Below are 18,778 nucleotides of genomic sequence, written 5' to 3'. Positions count from 1 at the left end.
TAACTTTTTTTTGCATGGCTACAAGGAGAATGTCCCCATACTCTATTTGTCGAGAATTTATGTTATTTTTCGTATTTTTTTCTTTTAATTATTTTTTATAAATGATTATTTTTGGCATTTTTTTGGTGACTGGTGAAATAGAAAATTTTAATAAATTTACAAACAAAATTCACTCGGCTAAAAATAATAATTGAAATGTATTTTTTATTTTGTGTACAAATAACGGTATAATATATCCAAGTGTGCATATGTAATTTTATTGGACTCATAACCAACAATATATAAAAGTACATTAACACATATTTCATTCAATTTTTTTCTGTTTATTTTTGCACGGACAATGCAAGTGGTGATTGGATATAAAACCATGGTAGTTTTCTTGAATTACTACCAGGTGATTATCTCTTCACTATTCCGCATTTAGCATGTATTTTATGATTTGAATTAGGAGGAAATGTTTGAATTGATATTTCTATAACGATATGAATTAGCATTTTTTTTTCTTTTTTAGAAATTGAGTTAAATATGTATTTTTTTATATTATTTTTTTTTCAATTATAAAATTGAAATAAAAATGAATTAAAATAGAACTTTTTTTGTGTTGAATAAATTGAAGCCAAATATGTCCTTATACAGATAAGCTAATGCCTCATTTTTCCTCTAAAATTGGGTTGACTGTTTGTTTTGACAATCAATTCAACAAAGGACACTTAAACAGATGAAAATTAAAAATTTTGAGTACCAAAATAGATAGCCGGAAAATTTAAAATACTAAAATTGAAAAGAAATGTACTTCGAGTACAAAAAGGGCAATTATTCCTGAAACGCCCGTCCGCCTCATAAAACGTTCAAAAAGTGCAATAAAATCTAAAACTTCCCTCATAAAACGCCTCTCATCCGCTACTCTCCTCCACCGCCTGCTTCCACATATATTTTGACGCCCCCGTCCAGCGGCTCCATGAAAATCTATGTGAAGGAGTCGGCGTTGGTGCGCCCCGCCGCGGTGACGCCGTGTGTCACCCTTTGGAACTCTAACGTCGACTTGGTGGTGTGCAACATCCCCCAGCGTGTACTTTTATGGCCCTACAGGGGCGGCCAACTTCTTCGATCCAGCGGTGCTCAAGGCAGCGCTCGGACGCGCACTGGTGCCGTTCTACCCAATGGCGGGGAGGCTGAAGAGGGACAAAGATGGTCGCGTCGAGATTGATTGCAATGCCGAGGGTGTGCTCTTTGTGGAGGCAGAGTCCGACGCCGTGGTCGATGATTTCGGTGACTTTGCTCCGACGTTGGAGCTACGCCGTCTCATTCCGCCGGTGGATTACAGCCAGGGAATCTCAACTTTCCCACTTGTGGTGTTACAGGTCCGTTCTTGTTGTGGAGTTTCTTCATGAGAGTTAATGGTTAATGAAATATGCCGCATGCTAACTTAATACCAGCAAAATTCTTATTATAATTGGAAAGTTCTAACCGAGATCAATTTTGATTAAGTTTGATTGCTATATGATTAAGGAGAAAGAGACGAATCATATAACACGTAGACGACATTTGCTTATTATAAGTTTGCTCAGATCTCATTTGATTTGGATAAAGTTTTTCCTTTTTTATTAAATTGAATCAATCACGCAGTAAATATGGCTTAAATATATTTTTAGTTTTGTAATTTTGAGAATTTGGTGTATCATTTATTTTTTTAGAATTAAAAAATAGTTATATAACTTTTTGACATTTTGCGATTTTGATCCTTTCGACGACGGATTTTGCAAAAGTCGCATAACGTGGCAGATAATTTATTCCAACAATTTTTATAAAATTTAGTACCGAAAGAATCAAAATTACGAAATTTTAAAAAGTTACATGACTCTTTTGCAACTCCTAATAAGATGAAGGATAAAAATGCCAAAATTGAGAGGGACACATGATTTATTCCGATAATTTTTGTAAAATTCGGTATCGAAAGGATCAAAATTGTGATATGTCAAAAAATTATAGGACTATACAATTTCTTATTTCTTTTTGGTTTATGTGTATGTGTCCCAATGAATTTTTTATGCCTATGTTCTTTTTATATTTAAGTTATTAGTATTACTATTAAGGTTGAGTTTGGGTGAGCTTATAAGTCTTTTAAAATATTTTATTAAATGTCTTAAAACTTATAAGGTTTTGAAAAATATTTGATAAAATTGATCGAAAATGAAAAAAGTAAATAAATTCCTAACATATTGACAAGTTCCTTCAATTTGTTCCTATATATTAATTATAATAGAATCTTCATTAAAACATCTTATGATGTCTATATATAAAGAGTTTGTGTTTCTAATTATTATTATTCTTTTTTACAGATTTCTCTAATATAAAGTCATTTTAAATTGTTCTCAAATTATTCTCTTAAATTCAAATTCTTCTGTTACTGTCAACAAAAAATAAAAAAAATACATAAAATAAAGAGGATTAAAGCTTCATCTGGAAAGGTTTAATTGAGCTGATTGTCAATCGTTGTTGTCGCGCTTGCTCTAAGCGTCAAAAGGCCAAGCTTCTTGGAGGCGTCAGCAACAAGAATGCTTATGTCATTTGTTAGGAACGATCAACTGTCTTAATGAGGATATCTTATTTTTATGAACTTATAAAAGTTATATAGCTCATCGACTCCAGTTTTAAAAGGAAGATGATCGTATGGATGCTCAGCAAGTCCTATTCCATTTAACTCATACATGGCTTATTGTTGCCACTCTGCAGGTAACACGTTTTAAATGTGGCGGAGTTTCCTTAGGTGTCGGAATGCAACACAGAGTAGCAGATGGATTTTCTGGCCTCCATTTCATCAACACATGGTCCGACATGGCTCGTGGCCTCGACATCACTATACCTCCTTTCATCGATCGGACCCTGCTTCGTGCACGTGATCCACCGCAGCCCAAATTTGAGCACATTGAGTACCAGCCTCCTCCAACCATGGCAATACACGATTCTCAAAAAATCAATGCGGCTCCTCGAACAGTAGTTGCCATCTTAAAGCTAACTCGTGATCAGCTTAATACCCTTAAGGCCAAGACTAAGGAGGACGGTAACACAGTCACTTACAGCTCGTACGAGATACTGGCAGCGCACATTTGGGTATGCGCATGCAGAGCTCGTGGGCTAGTTGATGAACAGAAAACAAAGCTGTTTATTGCTACTAATGGGCGGTCCAGGCTCCGGCCCCCTCTCCCACCGGGCTACTTAGGCAACGTGATCTTCCCGATCACACCTGTTGCCGTTTCTGGTGAGCTCCAATCGAAGCCCATTTCGTACACTGCTGGCATGATTCACGATGTGTTGGTGCGGATGGACGACGAGTACTTGAGGTCGGCTCTTGATTACTTGGAGGTGCAGCCGGATCTTATGGCCCTTGTTCGTGGTGCGAACACATTTAATTGCCCGAATCTTGCGATAACTAGTTGGGTTGGACTGCCTATCCATGATGCGGATTTTGGGTGGGGCAGGCCGGTGTTTATGGGGCCGGGGGGTATTGTGTATGAAGGTTTGTGTTATTTGTTGCCTAGTCCGACGAACGATGGGAGCCTATCTGTTCCAATATCATTGCAAGAGGAACATATGAAGGTTTTCGAGAAGCTGTTCTATGACATTTGAAGTGTGTTTATTTGCTGAAGTTTGGCAGTTAATAAATTGTTCAAAATATTTTATATTTATATAATATTTTGTTGGAGATCGCAAATCCAACAAGATGTATTTGTGCATAGGAGAAGATCAGACATATTTTGTTATATTTCCCTGAATTTGCATATGAGGAATCAAATTGCAACTGAAAATAAAAAATGAGAGATTGAAACGATTTCTTGTTAAAAAAGTAAATTTTTATAAGGACAATACAGAAAAATCACATTTTTTTTGACAAAAAAGTATGTTGATATTTTCAGAAGGATGAAAAAATTAAAATAAATAAAAAAGATACAAACTATTTTGAAGTAGATCCAAACAGGGGACTGAATTGAATTTTACTTCCCAAATGATAAAGCAATATATGAATGTAGAAAAAATGAACAAAATATATCAATTGATACCATAATTTTTATTTTTTATTTTTTAATTGAAATATTACGATTGTGTTCTTGTACCCATATTAAACTCAATTCATTTTGAATCGATCCATTGAAGTGATCCGAACTTGATCCAACCAGGCCCTATGATCAGAACAGCTTTAGAAAACTTATTCAAGAACTTTTGAGTAGCCGAACTATAATGCATGTTTTACCTACTAAAAATAAAAATTTTATTGTACATAAAAAATTCTTTTATAACATATTATATTATAAAAGAATTATAAAAGATATTTTTTAATTTTAAAATATATATATATATATAATCATGCATAACATGAGCTCTACACTAATTCATACATATGCATAGTACAATAACCAAGGTAAATAAGTAAAATACCACTTATGACACACTTTATGAAATGAAGTAAACATGGAAATGGGTTTAACCAACCTACACAATAATAATAAAAAAAAAAAGTAACATCCCTATTTTTAATTCCATTTTTTTTTATCATCATTTATTAGCAATTTATCATATCACCTAGATAACTAACATCACAAGGTAAACGCCACTTTACTGAATTAATTATAAGATTTCAATACATTTTTGGTTCCATAACTTAGGTCATTTGGCATATGTCGTCCTTTAACTTTATAGAGGCTTATTTTAATTTTCACGATTTCAATCATTTTTTCATTGGGATACACCCTTCTCGCTGACTCCAACAAAAAAATAATTAAAATTATAAAACCTTAAAAAAGATGTAAAGCTAAAATAATCTAAAAATACATTGAATCCTAATAATAAATTAATCTTCACTTCAAACAAGTGATGCGAAAGTGAGTACAATATTGTTTCAAGATCCAAAAAATGTTTACATTGAGTTGGACATGTTGTCTAATTGAAACAAGTAATGCAAACTGTTGGATATTGGAAGCCTTCCAATAGTGAAATTGAAAAGAAAAGACAGCATTTGAGGCAGTAACATTCCTAGAACTCGTCCCGCAACCGATTCCTGGAAACTTGAATTTGAAGATCTTCATATCCCAGGCTCTCACGCTCTTCTCTTAATGGCTTGATGGAATCTACAGCAGATTGCTTACAATGGTCCAATTCAATTGATCGAAGCGTATGAATTTCTGCAAGGGCCAAAGGAAGTTCATGCAGGTATACGAAACTGAGATCCAAGTGCTCAAGGCTAGGGAAGTGAGTGTTTTCTGCTCCCCAGTACATCAAATCAGTCAAATGAATCTGCAAGAATTTCAGTCGAGCAAATTCCCCTTCGCTTGGATTCCACACGTTTCCTACGAATGCACGATCATAAAGTCTAAGTATTTCAAGATTCGGCAATGAACCCACAATTCTCACGTCTTCCCAAGGTAGAAGACATCCCCTAAAAGTTAACTTTTTGAGTGAATGCGGGAAACCAAATTCTGCAGCAGAATTTCTTTCACGCAACCCCATCATGTTCAAAGTCAGGGATTCGAGTTTGCTCAGGCCGGAAATATTTTTTAGACAGTAGTAGGATGATAATTTCAAGCCTCTAAGGTCATTCCTATAAGCAATTTTCAGTTTCTTGATATTTGGAATTCTTTTGAGTACCTCTGCTGTAAACCTAAAATTTTCTACAGTGGAGAGTGTCTGCAGATTTTCCAAAATATAAGAATCTTGTGAACCAGCATGTTGAGATTGCGGAGGGGGCTCAGGCAACACAAGTGTTTCGAATTTTAGATGTCTAAGTTGTGTCATCTCCCAAATCTCAGAAAGCAGAATGGTCCCAAAATAGCCACCAAAAATTAAAGTCTGTAGATTCCAAAATCGGGATACTGAAGAAGTAAGTCTTCTGTTCATACCGCAAGATTCCCCCACGAAATCAAGGTACGTAGGTTGACTAGTTGTATAATATCTTCAGGAGAATAAATGTCGTGCACATTCAACACCCTTAACAACTTCAAGCACGGCACAAGCCATGGTGAAATCCATTCGGACTCGCACACTAAAGAACGAGTAGATGATGCAGATCTCAAGGTATTAAGGACTTGAGGATTATATCTATATTGCTTAGTGCTCCGATGAATACCAAGACGACGAGTGTTTTCTATGTTAGGTGGAATGTCATCATCATATACCTTCGTTACACAAAGAAAATTCTCTTTATGAGCTTCTCTTAAGCATAGGTCCCTCAAAAGGTCATGGATAATGCAACTTTTCATTTTTCCAAGAGTCCCTTGCCGATGCAATATAAGGAGGTTTCTATCAATAAGTTCCTTTAAGTACCCCATTGCAGTGTCTTCTAAGCTTCTAGGTACTATTGGATTAATAAATCCTTCAGCAATCCATAACCTGATGAGCCTAGATATACGGATCTCACAATCTTCGGGGAAAATTGCCATGTAGAGAAAGCATGGTTTCAAATGAATAGGCAAATGGCTATAACTCAAAGATAATATCTTGAAGCACTGCTCATGGTTTCCTAAATTAATAACAGAGACCAAGTTCCCAGCAACATACTTCCACTGCACTATTGTCCTTTCAGACTTTGCTAGGAGACCACCAATTACTACGAGTGCAAGGGGTAATCCTTTACAACTTTTAGCAATTTGCTTCCCTATCTCCTCCAATTCAGGAGGGCAAGGTTCTCTAGAAATACCTTCTCACAAAATAAATTCCAACTTTTATCTTCATCAAGAAAGTCCATTTCATGAGGGGCTTCTGAGTCAAAATTAACAGCAACATTTGCTAGCCTTGTTGTTATCACGATTCGACTTTGATTCCAAGTATCTGGAAAATACTTCCTCAACTCATCCCAAACTTGGGTACTCCACGTATCATCCATTACAATCAAGTACCTCCTTCCGTACAATTTTTTGCGCAATTGTTCTCCTAATTGTTCATCACTATGTTTACTCATTACCTCTACAAACTTAACAAAGTTAGTAACACTATCTTCTTGCTTTCTCTTACCAAAAACAATTTCAGTGACATGCAGAAGGGCTAAAAGAATTTCCCTCGTGTCATATTCTTGAGATATTGTAACCCAAGCCCGAATTTCAAAATTTTCCACAATCAATGGATCATTATAAACAGTTCTTGCGAGAGTAGTCTTACCAATACCGCCCATGCCAACAATCGAGACCAACTGAAGTTTGGGTTCATCTCCGACGAGTCTCTCTTTCAATCGAAACAAGTGAGAGTCAAGTCCCGTTGTAGTATCATTGGCGGTAGGAGCTAGCCCTCCTGACAAACCATCAGCAGGCAAAGAATTCACGGATTGCTGATCTTTCATGACTCCCATCTTCCCTTTAATTTCCATCACCTTCTTCTCGACAGAACCCACATCTTGCATCACTTTGGGAAAATCTTGAGCGAAGCAGGTAAGAATCCTCTCCACTTGAACTTTGGATGGGGCAAGAATTTGATCCAAAACAAAGGACTCGATGATATCCTCCGCTGCATAACAAGCCTTCGCCAGTTGACCCTCCAGTCCATCTTCTGCTTCTGGATCGCTGGTAATCGGGAGGGCATGGTAATCTTCAAGAAAGTGTTGAAAAGAAGTAATCTTTTCAAGGAGGGATTGGAAGTGCTGTGTGTCGAGAAGGATTGCTTGCGGAGGGTGATGGAGGATGTCTTCAAGCACACGCCTCAGAGAAACTACAGCTGCATATGCAGTGGCGCCCATTACTGCTTTTTTATGAGGATACAACAAAGCCAAGATATATGAAAAAACATCAACTCAACAAATTTTATCATATATACACATGCTTCGCTGGTTGATTATTTGCAAGTAAGTGGGATTTCGATATTCTTGAATTGATTTTGCACCCTTTATTTTCTATATTAATAATTAAATTATTATCAAACAAAAAATGCAATTTTAGTTCGAGTAATATTTTTTGTTCTATATGAATTCATTTTGTAATTTAAATGATTTTTTTTTTCAGATTTTCTCTTTTACATTGACCCAAAAATAACCATAAATTCTAAAATTTTCAAACTATATTGCAAAAAATAAATCGTTATGGACAAAAATACAAAGTTAACGTCGTTAAATTGGACTTACAACAGATCTGATCTGATTTCTTGGTAATTTAATAAAGAGTAATGTCTATTAGAAAATTCTAACAAGCAATTGCGTGACAGCTATTTGATTGATTTAATTAAAGGCTTCTTACTTAAAACTCCAATCACACTCTTTTTTCAATGAATCAATGACAAATACACCATAAATTTTAATCACTCATGATTAATATAATCAATATTAAATATGTATAATTAAATAATAAATAGTTAGTCTAAAACAATAATTAATAGCTAATATTACACTTGACTAACTATTATTAGAGTTTGTTTGGTTTGTGTAATAGAATTAAGCCTCATAGGATTAGGTGGAATGAAAAATTGAATGGTAAGTATATTATATGTTGGATATTTCATGTGATAATATAATATGGTATTTGATTGAAAAAATTATAAAGCATGACTAAATGGAAAAAAAAGAAGAACTATTAAGGATATTCGTATTTAATTTATTTATGGTTTGATACTGTAGCTTTTGAATGAAAATAAATAAAAAATAAAAAATCTCTAAATTATTTATTAAAATAAAATTAACCCAAGCACAAATAGGATGCTTTCACAAGTTGCTTATTAATAGTATGGTTTGTGTTTACCGCTACACTATGTTTTGGACAGTTTCTTGTACGACTTTTGATTTGATTATTTTGCAAGTTTCAGGGCTGTCCCTTATTATTCTACACCCTTTGCTATATGTTACTTTATAATTCAAGAATATTTAGTCCCGCATAAAAGTGATGTACAGTTAAACATTGCAATCGGGACAACGTAGTACGAGGTGATGTCTACTGCTCTCTTCTTGAAAGTAAGATTCAGAGAATTTATGTTCCTAACTTGTCCAATTTTTGAACATTTCTAGATTCCTCCCTGGACCGAACCCAAATTCATAAAGAGAAAAAAGGAACTAATAGTTTCACAAATAGAAAAAAAATTATTCACTTCTCACAAGTTATTCAACACCGACTACGTTCATACATCTTTCGTTTATCACATTGTTCTGAATATCTAATTTGCAACTTCTACACGTTATACACTCAATGCGGAAACAAGGCTTGAAACAGAGCAAACGGCAGAACATCTTTCTCTTGAACCACCATCTCTCACCAAGTTCAATCAACTTCTTCAATCTTAGGACCAGCACCAGTGTTCCCAGAGCTAGCCTTGCCGTAACCACCAGCTCCGGCAGTGTCAGCGCCACCACCCATCGGCACGTCTCCACCGGCGCCCTGGTACATCTTGGCAATGATGGGATTACATAAATTCTCCAACTCCTTCAACTTGTCCTCGAGTTCATCCACTTCAGCCAATTGATTTTTGTCCAACCATTCAATAGCCTCATCGATCGCCTTCTCGATCTTCTGCTTCTCAGAAGGATCCAATTTTGAGGCAATCTTCTCGTCCTTCACTGTATTTCTCATGTTGTACGCATAGTTCTCCAGTTCATTCTTTGCGTCCACCTTTTTCTTCACGGCCTCGTCCTCAGCCTTGTACTTCTCAGCCTCCTGGACCATCCTCTCGATCTCGTCCTTGCTCAATCTACCCTTGTCATTTGTGATTGTGATCTTGTTCTTAACACCTGCCGTCTTGTCCTCAGCTGACACGTTTAGTATACCATTGGCGTCAATGTCAAAACAGACGTTGATTTGTGGCACACCTCTTGGTGCCGGTGGGATGCCCTTGAGCTCAAATTTGCCGAGGAGATTGTTATCCTTAGTCAAAGGCCTCTCTCCTTCGTAGACTTGGATCAGGACACCGGGCTGATTATCGGCGTAAGTTGAGAAAATCTGCTCTTTCTTGGTCGGAATAGTGGTGTTTCTTGGAATCAAAACTGTCATAACTCCACCAGCGGTCTCAATGCCAAGGCTGAGAGGGGTGACATCGAGCAGCAGCAAATCTTGAACTTTTTCGTTACCTTCTCCGCTAAGAATCGCAGCCTGAACGGCTGCTCCATAGGCCACAGCCTCGTCCGGATTGATACTCTTGCAAAGCTCCTTCCCATTGAAGAAATCTTGTAACATTTGCTGAACTTTGGGAATTCTAGTTGATCCTCCGACAAGAACCACATCATGGACACTGCTCTTGTCAATCTTGGCATCCCTCAAACACTTCTCCACTGGCTCCATACATTTCCTGAACAAATCCATGTTCAGCTCCTCGAACCGAGCCCTCGTGATGGTGGCGTAGAAATCAATACCCTCGTATAAAGAATCGATCTCAATCGTCGTCTGAGTGGTCGAAGACAGAGTCCTCTTCGCCCTCTCGCAGGCAGTTCTCAGTCGCCTCAGAGCTCTGGCGTTGCCGCTGATATCCTTCTTGTGCTTCCTCTTGAACTCCGCCGCAAAATGATTCACCAGCCGGTTGTCGAAATCTTCGCCGCCCAAATGGGTGTCTCCGGCGGTGGCTTTCACCTCAAAAATCCCTTCCTCTATAGTCAGCAATGAGACATCGAAAGTCCCGCCACCCAGATCGAAAATCAACACATTTTTCTCTCCACTCCTCGAGGCCTTCTTGTCCAAACCGTAAGCAATAGCAGCAGCAGTGGGCTCATTGATGATCCTCATAACGTTCAGCCCAGCAATCGCACCGGCATCCTTCGTCGCCTGCCGCTGCGAATCATTGAAATAAGCAGGAACCGTAACCACAGCATTCTTCACAGTTTGCCCAAGAAAAGCCTCCGAAATTTCCTTCATTTTCGTCAAAACCATGGACGAAATCTCTTCGGGTGCAAACAGCTTCTGCTCCCCCTTAAACTGAACCTGAATCATGGGCTTGTCACCAGGGCCAGGAACAACCTTAAATGGCCAGAGCTTCATGTCACTCTGAACAGTAGGGTCGGAGAATCGGCGGCCAATTAGACGCTTAGCGTCAAAAACGGTGTTTTGCGGGTTCATGGCCACCTGATTCTTGGCTGCATCACCGATGAGTCGCTCAGTGTCGGTGAAGGCGACATAGGACGGGGTGGTCCTGTTGCCCTGGTCATTGGGTATGATTTCCACGCGGTCGTTCTGCCACACGCCGACGCAGCTGTAAGTCGTACCGAGATCAATGCCAATAGCCTTGCCTTCAGCTTTCGCCATAGTCGGAATACTATCAAGAATGACTGCTAGTTTCTTGAACTATATGAATAAAGATCAATGCTGGTTAGCTCTTGAATTCGCGAGAGTTTTAGTAGGTGTTCTGTGTGCGAGTTTTCTGAGTGTGCGGTGAAGAATACAGGCAACTTATGTATATATATGTTGTGGTGTGTTGGGGGGGGGGGGGTTCGAGGGGATTCGGGAAAGAACGTCGGGAAGAAACCAGGGAGGACTAGATATTTCTGTTACTTCATGAAATACTATTTGGTAGGAGGAGACGAGAGGGTTCTGGAGGGCGCGGGAAACGGGTAACGTGGTGGGTCTTCTGTCCGTTATTTGGATCCGGGTTCTGTTATAATGAATCGGGTTATATATTGGGTACTTGGGCCAATTATACATTGCCACTTCCACACTTGTTGGATCGGACTGTAATTTGAGTTTGGGCGGTTTAAGTTCCAGTTTGTAGTGCATGTTCGGATATAAATTAGACTTCCAATTGGTGTCTTGGTAGATTTACACTTAATGGATCCGGGTAAGTATTTTGGATCTTGGTTGAAATAATTAATATTGGATAATTGCAAATTAAGTGGTTTTAAAATAAAGCAATTTTAAACACAGTAACTTCATAATAAAGAATGAAAAGATAAACTTTAAAGAGTGCTAGATATAATTTATAATACAATCTTTTTTTTGAAAGTACAAAGATCAATTATCACATTGTCACTACAAAAATTTGAATTATTTCATATATTATAAATTATTACGAATTTAAAATTATAGCGAGTAATACTATTTACATGATCAAAATAGATCGATGCAAAAATTTAAATTTTGACCACGATTAATCAATACTCGTTATTATTTTAATACGATCAATTAAACATTTACCATAATCATTAGTTGTAGTTAATATTTTATTCTTATATATAGAAACAACGACTAGTAATTGTTGTGCAGTTATTATTAATTAGTATTCGTCGTAATTTTTACTTTAACAATAATGATTAATTATAAGGACAAGTTATATTACTTGTATGGTGAAATTACATTATCTTAATAAATGACTCTAATCTCCACCCCAGTTTCGGTTTATGGTTTTTGATATTTAACTGGCAAATTGATGACAATATAGCAGATTTGGAGCGAGTTTGCTCCAACTTTTAGACCCGCCCCGCTTCCTGATGCCCCACCCAGGCGGCCAGGCCCCTTGAGAACTTGCTCCCGTTCCGCTCCAAATTGCCCCACCAAACTTGCTGCGCCCCGCCCCATTAATATAAATAATACATTAATTTATTTTTTAATTTTTAATAAATAATATCAATCTAAATTTATATAATTTTTTTATTTAAAGTGAATTATATAATATAAACAATACAGTCAACTAATGATTTATTTTTTCAAAGTAATATCATATTAACTTTAGTAATTTAACATAGATTTTGATCTAAAAGGAATTATATAATATAAATAATACATTCAAGAAATTTTATATTACTTCAATAAATAATATCATTTTAGATTTAGTTACTTTAAGTTTAACGTAATTTTTTAACACAATAAATTATATAATATAAACAATATTATTAATAAATTAATCTATTTTTATTAATCTATTTTTTAGTTTCTCAATAAGTAAATCAATTTAAATTAGTATAATTATTTTTGTTTGAAATAAATTATATTATAAAAATAATACATTCAATTAATCTTTTTTATAAGTAATACTAAGTATCATTATAATTTTGGATAATTTAACATAATTTTTTTATATATAATATAAATAATGCATTCAACTAATTTTTCATTTTTTATATTTCTTATATAGAGTTGAATATATGTAAAATTATTTAATACATATAATATCATAATTTTTATTAATAATATATTATATATAAATAAATAAATAATAAAAATATTTAAAAAATAAATTGGGATAGGTCAATACAAAACCCGTCCCAAACTCGACAGGGTCCAAAAAAATTAGGATCCAAATCCACAATATTGCATCCATATGTACTCCAAAAAATATGCAAGTTTAGACCCAAACTTTAATGCCGTTAAATTTCTACTAGAAACATGTGCACAGTACGAGCTTCGTGAAATCATGAGGGGCGTTGCTCATGTTTCTGTAAAAAAAATTAATGAAATTAAAACCTCTAAGTAAAATTGCAAAAAGAAAAAAAGGTTATGAAATACAATGTGATGATGAAAACAATAGAACCAAAAACACAAAAAGTCTAACTTGTGCTATAATAAAATGAAATTTTGTCACAAGAGTTAATCATATGAGATAGGTTAGCTAAATTTTGGACATGAATATTTAACTTGTGCTAATTAATAGTAAATACCTATGAGATTGAAAATTGACACACTTCAAATTTTACATACTTTTTCAGGGTTTATTTATATGTTGTTGTATTTGAAAAATATACATATACTTGGATTAATTCCAAATAAAAAATACATATATACTTGGATTAATTCTTCAAGATTATTTTAAAAAAAATATATAATTCCTTTGTTTTTTTTTTGGGTTGAACACCTAATAATCTAAATTCTTGTAGAAGTAGAATTTCTTTGGTGGATAAACTCTATACATATATATATATACACGTAGTATACTCGTATTGCTATACCGTAAGTTCAGATAATACACGCAGAAACACATGGTTTGAGAGAAGGAAGAATATATTAGCACACAGTTAAGTCACGATTTGGGAGAAATTCCAAGAATTCAATCAAGAAACTGTGAATATATCCAAGTGATCAATGCACCTCGACGAACTTGAGGAGGGAGCCCTCTACGGTGACGGCAATCAATGGAGTCGCGGGCCGGTGATCGGAAAAAGCGGTTATGCGGTGGTTTTCGTGGCCACTTTGAACAAGTACAAGCGCCGCCGTACCATCGCGAATCGCCTGAGGCCAGTCATGGCGGTGAAGTCCTCCGGGGTTTCCACTTCTTTGCCCTGATGAGCTACAAGATTGTCGATACATTCGCCGGATTTTCGGTGCGGAGACTACATCGGGTGACGGCGGAGAGCCGGCCTATAATCTGTTACTAGAGTACCCGTCCGGCGGAACCCTGGAGGATTTGATTGCGAGAAGCGGCGGCATTGGGCTGCCGGAAAACGACGTTTGGCGATATACTAAATCTTTGCTTCTAGGGCTTGTTCATCTGCATGATCATGGCTACGTCCACCGGAACTTGAAGCCCAATAACGTCGTACTCCTCCGCTATAGTTCAACTGAATTCATCGCTAAAATCGGAAACTACGAGTCTGTTGTTAAGATTGAGAAGCTGAAGAAGACACTTTGGAGGCCGTATTCAAGAACGGGTGTTGATTACTTGTCGCCCGAAGCATTCTCCGGCGGGAACCAGGGGCACGCCGCCGATGTTTGGGCTGTTGGCTGCATAGTTTACGAGATGCTGACTGGGAAATCTGTGTGGGAGGGGAGAGAGGAGGTGGAAATAAGGGCTGAGCTCCGGAATATGAAAAAAGGGCGTGGAAGAATTAATTTTAATCCAAATGGGGTATCGGAGAATGGGAAGGAATTCTTGAAGGGGTGTTTCGAAACAGAAGCTAAGAGCAGATGGACTGCTGAGAGGTTACTGCGTCTGCCATTCTTGGCAAGTACGAGCTCGTGAAGGAGGATTGAGGGTTTAGACAAGGAGTTATGGATCGAAGCAACTCGTGAGTTTGAGCCCCAACGAATGTAAATATATATTTTTATAATAGTTTGTTGTTTTTTTATTAGTTTGAATGTATTTGTTGATTTGATTTTATAAATGTGTTACTTGATCGTTGAATTTTAATGATGTTAATAAATTGCATAATATCAAAAAAGAAAAAAAAAAAAAGATGAGGAACGAGAATTATATGTAGGGTATATTATAATGAACTCTCGTAAGATTTAACATATTATTGAAAAAACAACAAATTCCCTTTGATGTTGCTAGGACGAAATTTTTCCTCTGTTTTTTTCAACATCTAAAAATACTTCTGGTTGTCACTCGAACTCTCATTTGGTGTTTGGAGATAATCTTCTCCCTTTTCTCGAATTTCCATAAGAAAATTTCATTTTTGATCTTTCAGAGTTTGAAAATATTTCTTATTGTAACTCGAACTTTCGTTCGGTTTTATTCTCTTAAAAATTCTCCGTTAGTTGATAAAATATCTAAATATAATAATAATATATATATCTTTTTAATAAACCTAGGCTCTGATGTAATTTTCAAGTGATGGGAGATCTGTGAAAAATCAATCTTTTTTGGGGCTGAAATGATATTTTCAAAAGATAAGTCCTGGTATAAAAAATGTCAAAACAGAAACCAAGGCACTATAATTGGAACTTTCCTAAACTCTAGTATAAGTCTTGCAAAATCTTCAAGAGTGTGGTACTGAATCTGGATATTTTAGAAACTATGGTACCTGAATCGCAAAGTGGCCTATACTACGGTACTATTTTTGCATTTGACCCGAGATAAATATATTTAATTAACACCTACTAATAAAACTAACTATAAAATCATATATTAATCATCAATATGAGATAACTATATTTAATCATCACATACTAATAATATAGAACAACATCTATTAGTAAGAAAGAGTAATCTCATATATTGGTGGAATTTAATTCTATAATTTTATAATCATAAAATCTCAATTTCACCAATTAAGTTAGACTTCGTCCGCATTACAGAACGAATAGTTACTAACTCATTTTCAGATCAATAATGACAAGAAAATCCTTATCAACTAATTAAATCATCGTGATTTAAAATGTTTTCTTCTCCCTTTCTCCAATCGATTTGAAATCATTAAATTGATATTTGACCAGATGTATTTTATGGATGGAGTAGATATATTCCTAAATTTATTTAAATATTAATATAATATTATAATTATAAAAAAGAGGGGTATTTGCAACCTATTTATTGACTTGGAAAATTTATCACGTACTACAAAAAACAATATAATATTTAATCATGATCAATTATCATCATTAAAAGTAAATAATCGTAATAAATAATCATTGATTAAGTTCATAGAGTGTTGTTGCCGTACTTTGTCCAAAGATTTAGTCATGGCAAACTTAATTGTCATAAATAATATTTTTATGGTGGAAAAATAATTTTTTACATTGATCTGATTTAATCATAATTAATAATAATTATTTATTATAATTTTGAACTATAATCGTTAATATTGTAATCAATTAATAATAAAATAATATAATATATATTAATATGACATCACTAATTAATTATTAAATATGTAATAGAAGATATAATTATCAATTTCATTCAAAAAACAAAAAAAATGATATAATTAAAAACTACAATTTCATAAACTAGTCTACATTCATTTCCATTTTCACAAAAAAGTCCATACAGTCAAACAAATTTAATAATTGAAAAATAAAAATTGGGTCAAATCTTTTTATTAGTCCATCATCTCTATTTTTCATCCCACTTTAGTCCTCCATCATTTTTCAAATTCATCATATATAATAGTTCACCATCTCCTAAATATAATTAAAGCTTAATGGATGAAATATTCCATCCAAAAGGAGTAAAGTTAAAAAAAATATCAAATTTATATATGTTAATTTTTTTTATGAAATGTCATTACATCATGTATCACAATCCTATTTGTATGGTAAAATACAGACACACAAAACCATGTATGAAAAATTGTTATTTAAATTCTCCACAAAGTGAAATATAGAACTAAATGCCAAAAAAGAAAAAAAATTCATTGTAATGAAATTACACCATGCACTACAATCTATTTTGCATAAAAATAAATAAAAAATTAATATTTTACTAATGCCGACATAAATCTTTACATTATTTAACATCACGTACTCTTCATAACTTTTATAATTTCTCTCTTTTCTTCATAACTTCTATAATGAAATCACATTTTTCTATTTTTTCGGTAGCATTAAACATGATATTTGAAGTCAAAACCAGTCAAAGTTACTTGAGTCAATAGGAGTTAACGACCGTTACCAGCCACGTGCCAGGCACATGACCTCTGCTGTTAACTTGGGATCAAAAAGACAATTTTTATATTTTATAGTACTAAAAGCGACACTCGTCATAATTGTGGTACTAAAAATGAACTAACCTTTTTAATGGGACAAAAAAAAAAAAAAATTGCCCTTTAAAATATGATATAGTAAAGGGAAAACAAATATAGGCTACGGACTAATAAGAATATTTGGCCTAAAAACAAAAAGGAAATCACACACAGCCTCAGCTGCCCAAATTGGAATTCAGTATATGTATGGTCAACACCTTTCCAACTTGTCTGAATTCAGTGAATGTAGCCTCTAAATACAGCTCTTGATAGATGGTTCAGTTGCCGACATATTGCACATTATTAATTCTCCAACTACCGAGTTTTGTCAAAAGTTCTTGACCATGACCTAATGAAAGCACTAATCTCACTAGTTAAACTCCAAACTTACTATATGCATCAAACCTAAATTCTTACACTGCTGATGTGTAAATATTTTTTGAGTAAATTAATAAAATTTTAATTAATGTCTAAAGTCATTTTCTTTATATATAGATATTTAGTTTTTGGTTAAATTTCTTTGATTACATATTAAACTTTTTACTATCAATTAGATTTGGCCGAACTAAACTCGGTGTAAATAGTTTGCATTGTATGTGAATATTCTGGTCGAGTTGTAAATGAAGGGCCGACCCAAATCTACTTGGCCTTGTCACTTGGTAGATTCAGATCAAGATTTGAGATTATGGATTATTCATATGTCCCAAGTTTTAGGAACATATATAACATAAACTTATTACCTCTTTGTGCACATTCATACAAATCAATGTTTGGTCATGTGCCACCTTGTGCTACTGCAAGTTCCTTCAGGTTTAAGTACTAAAACTATGTTTTCACCTGATTGTAAGATTTTCTGAAGATTATGTCCTGATCTTTATAAAAGTAATTGCTATGTAGTTCAAATTCTTGGATGGAAAGGATAATCAACTGTCTGAAAGTTAGTGTGATGAACTTACAGCTGTGTGTAAAACTGCGCAGTAGCATCTGAACTTGTGCTGCCGGAGAAGCTGATGGTGGATGCTTATGGGATGAGGGTGGTAGATTAGTACGCGACTGGGTCGATGAAGAGTAACAGAAGATTATAGCGAAAATAAACATATGAAAGAACATCTTCTTTCTTTAGAACATACCTTGTGGAACTTGTGGTGTAATGGTTGTGTTGCTCCGTCATCAGTTGTTGTCAACTCAGACAAAATGGCTTTTCTTGTACTCGGTGTATTTCAAGTACTAAAACATGACATTAGTTTCAGCAACCTGTCGATGTTATTTAACAGAGATGAAGGTCTACTCATTAAGGCATCATTAACTGTATGTCAGAACCATACTAGACTAGCATTTTCTCACATTTGAATCTCAGAAATCCTTATTCTGCTAAAGGCCTTGCATATGTTGATGGAATAAAAATTGTCGCGGAAACTCATGCATCATCGTCGATATGATTATAGTCTCTGATACAGAATCATGACAGTGACCAGTAAGTTAAACTTACCATTTACATCGAAC

General features: G+C 35.0%; 2 protein-coding genes and 2 pseudogenes across 2 annotated transcripts; 2 read left to right on the top strand and 2 right to left on the bottom strand.

Annotated features, from left to right (window-relative positions):
• Positions 835 to 3,734, top strand: LOC105158299 (annotated as a pseudogene).
• Positions 4,837 to 7,870, bottom strand: LOC105158298 (annotated as a pseudogene).
• LOC105158297 (heat shock 70 kDa protein-like) lies at positions 9,009 to 11,353 on the bottom strand. Its single transcript, XM_011075005.2, has one exon. It carries the CDS (start codon positions 11,187 to 11,189, stop codon positions 9,222 to 9,224), a length of 1,968 nt encoding a protein of 655 aa, XP_011073307.1. The 5' UTR covers positions 11,190 to 11,353; the 3' UTR covers positions 9,009 to 9,221.
• On the top strand, positions 13,956 to 14,883 carry LOC105158516 (mitogen-activated protein kinase kinase kinase 4-like). The gene is made up of 2 exons (XM_020692502.1): positions 13,956 to 14,135; positions 14,203 to 14,883. The coding sequence occupies exons 1-2, from the start codon at positions 13,956 to 13,958 to the stop codon at positions 14,830 to 14,832; spliced, it is 810 nt and encodes a 269-aa protein (XP_020548161.1). The 3' UTR covers positions 14,833 to 14,883.

This window comes from Sesamum indicum, linkage group LG3 (assembly GCF_000512975.1).
Source record: "Sesamum indicum cultivar Zhongzhi No. 13 linkage group LG3, S_indicum_v1.0, whole genome shotgun sequence".
Classification (NCBI taxonomy): Eukaryota; Viridiplantae; Streptophyta; class Magnoliopsida; order Lamiales; family Pedaliaceae; genus Sesamum; species Sesamum indicum.
This window is presented reverse-complemented; position numbering and strand designations above follow the sequence as displayed.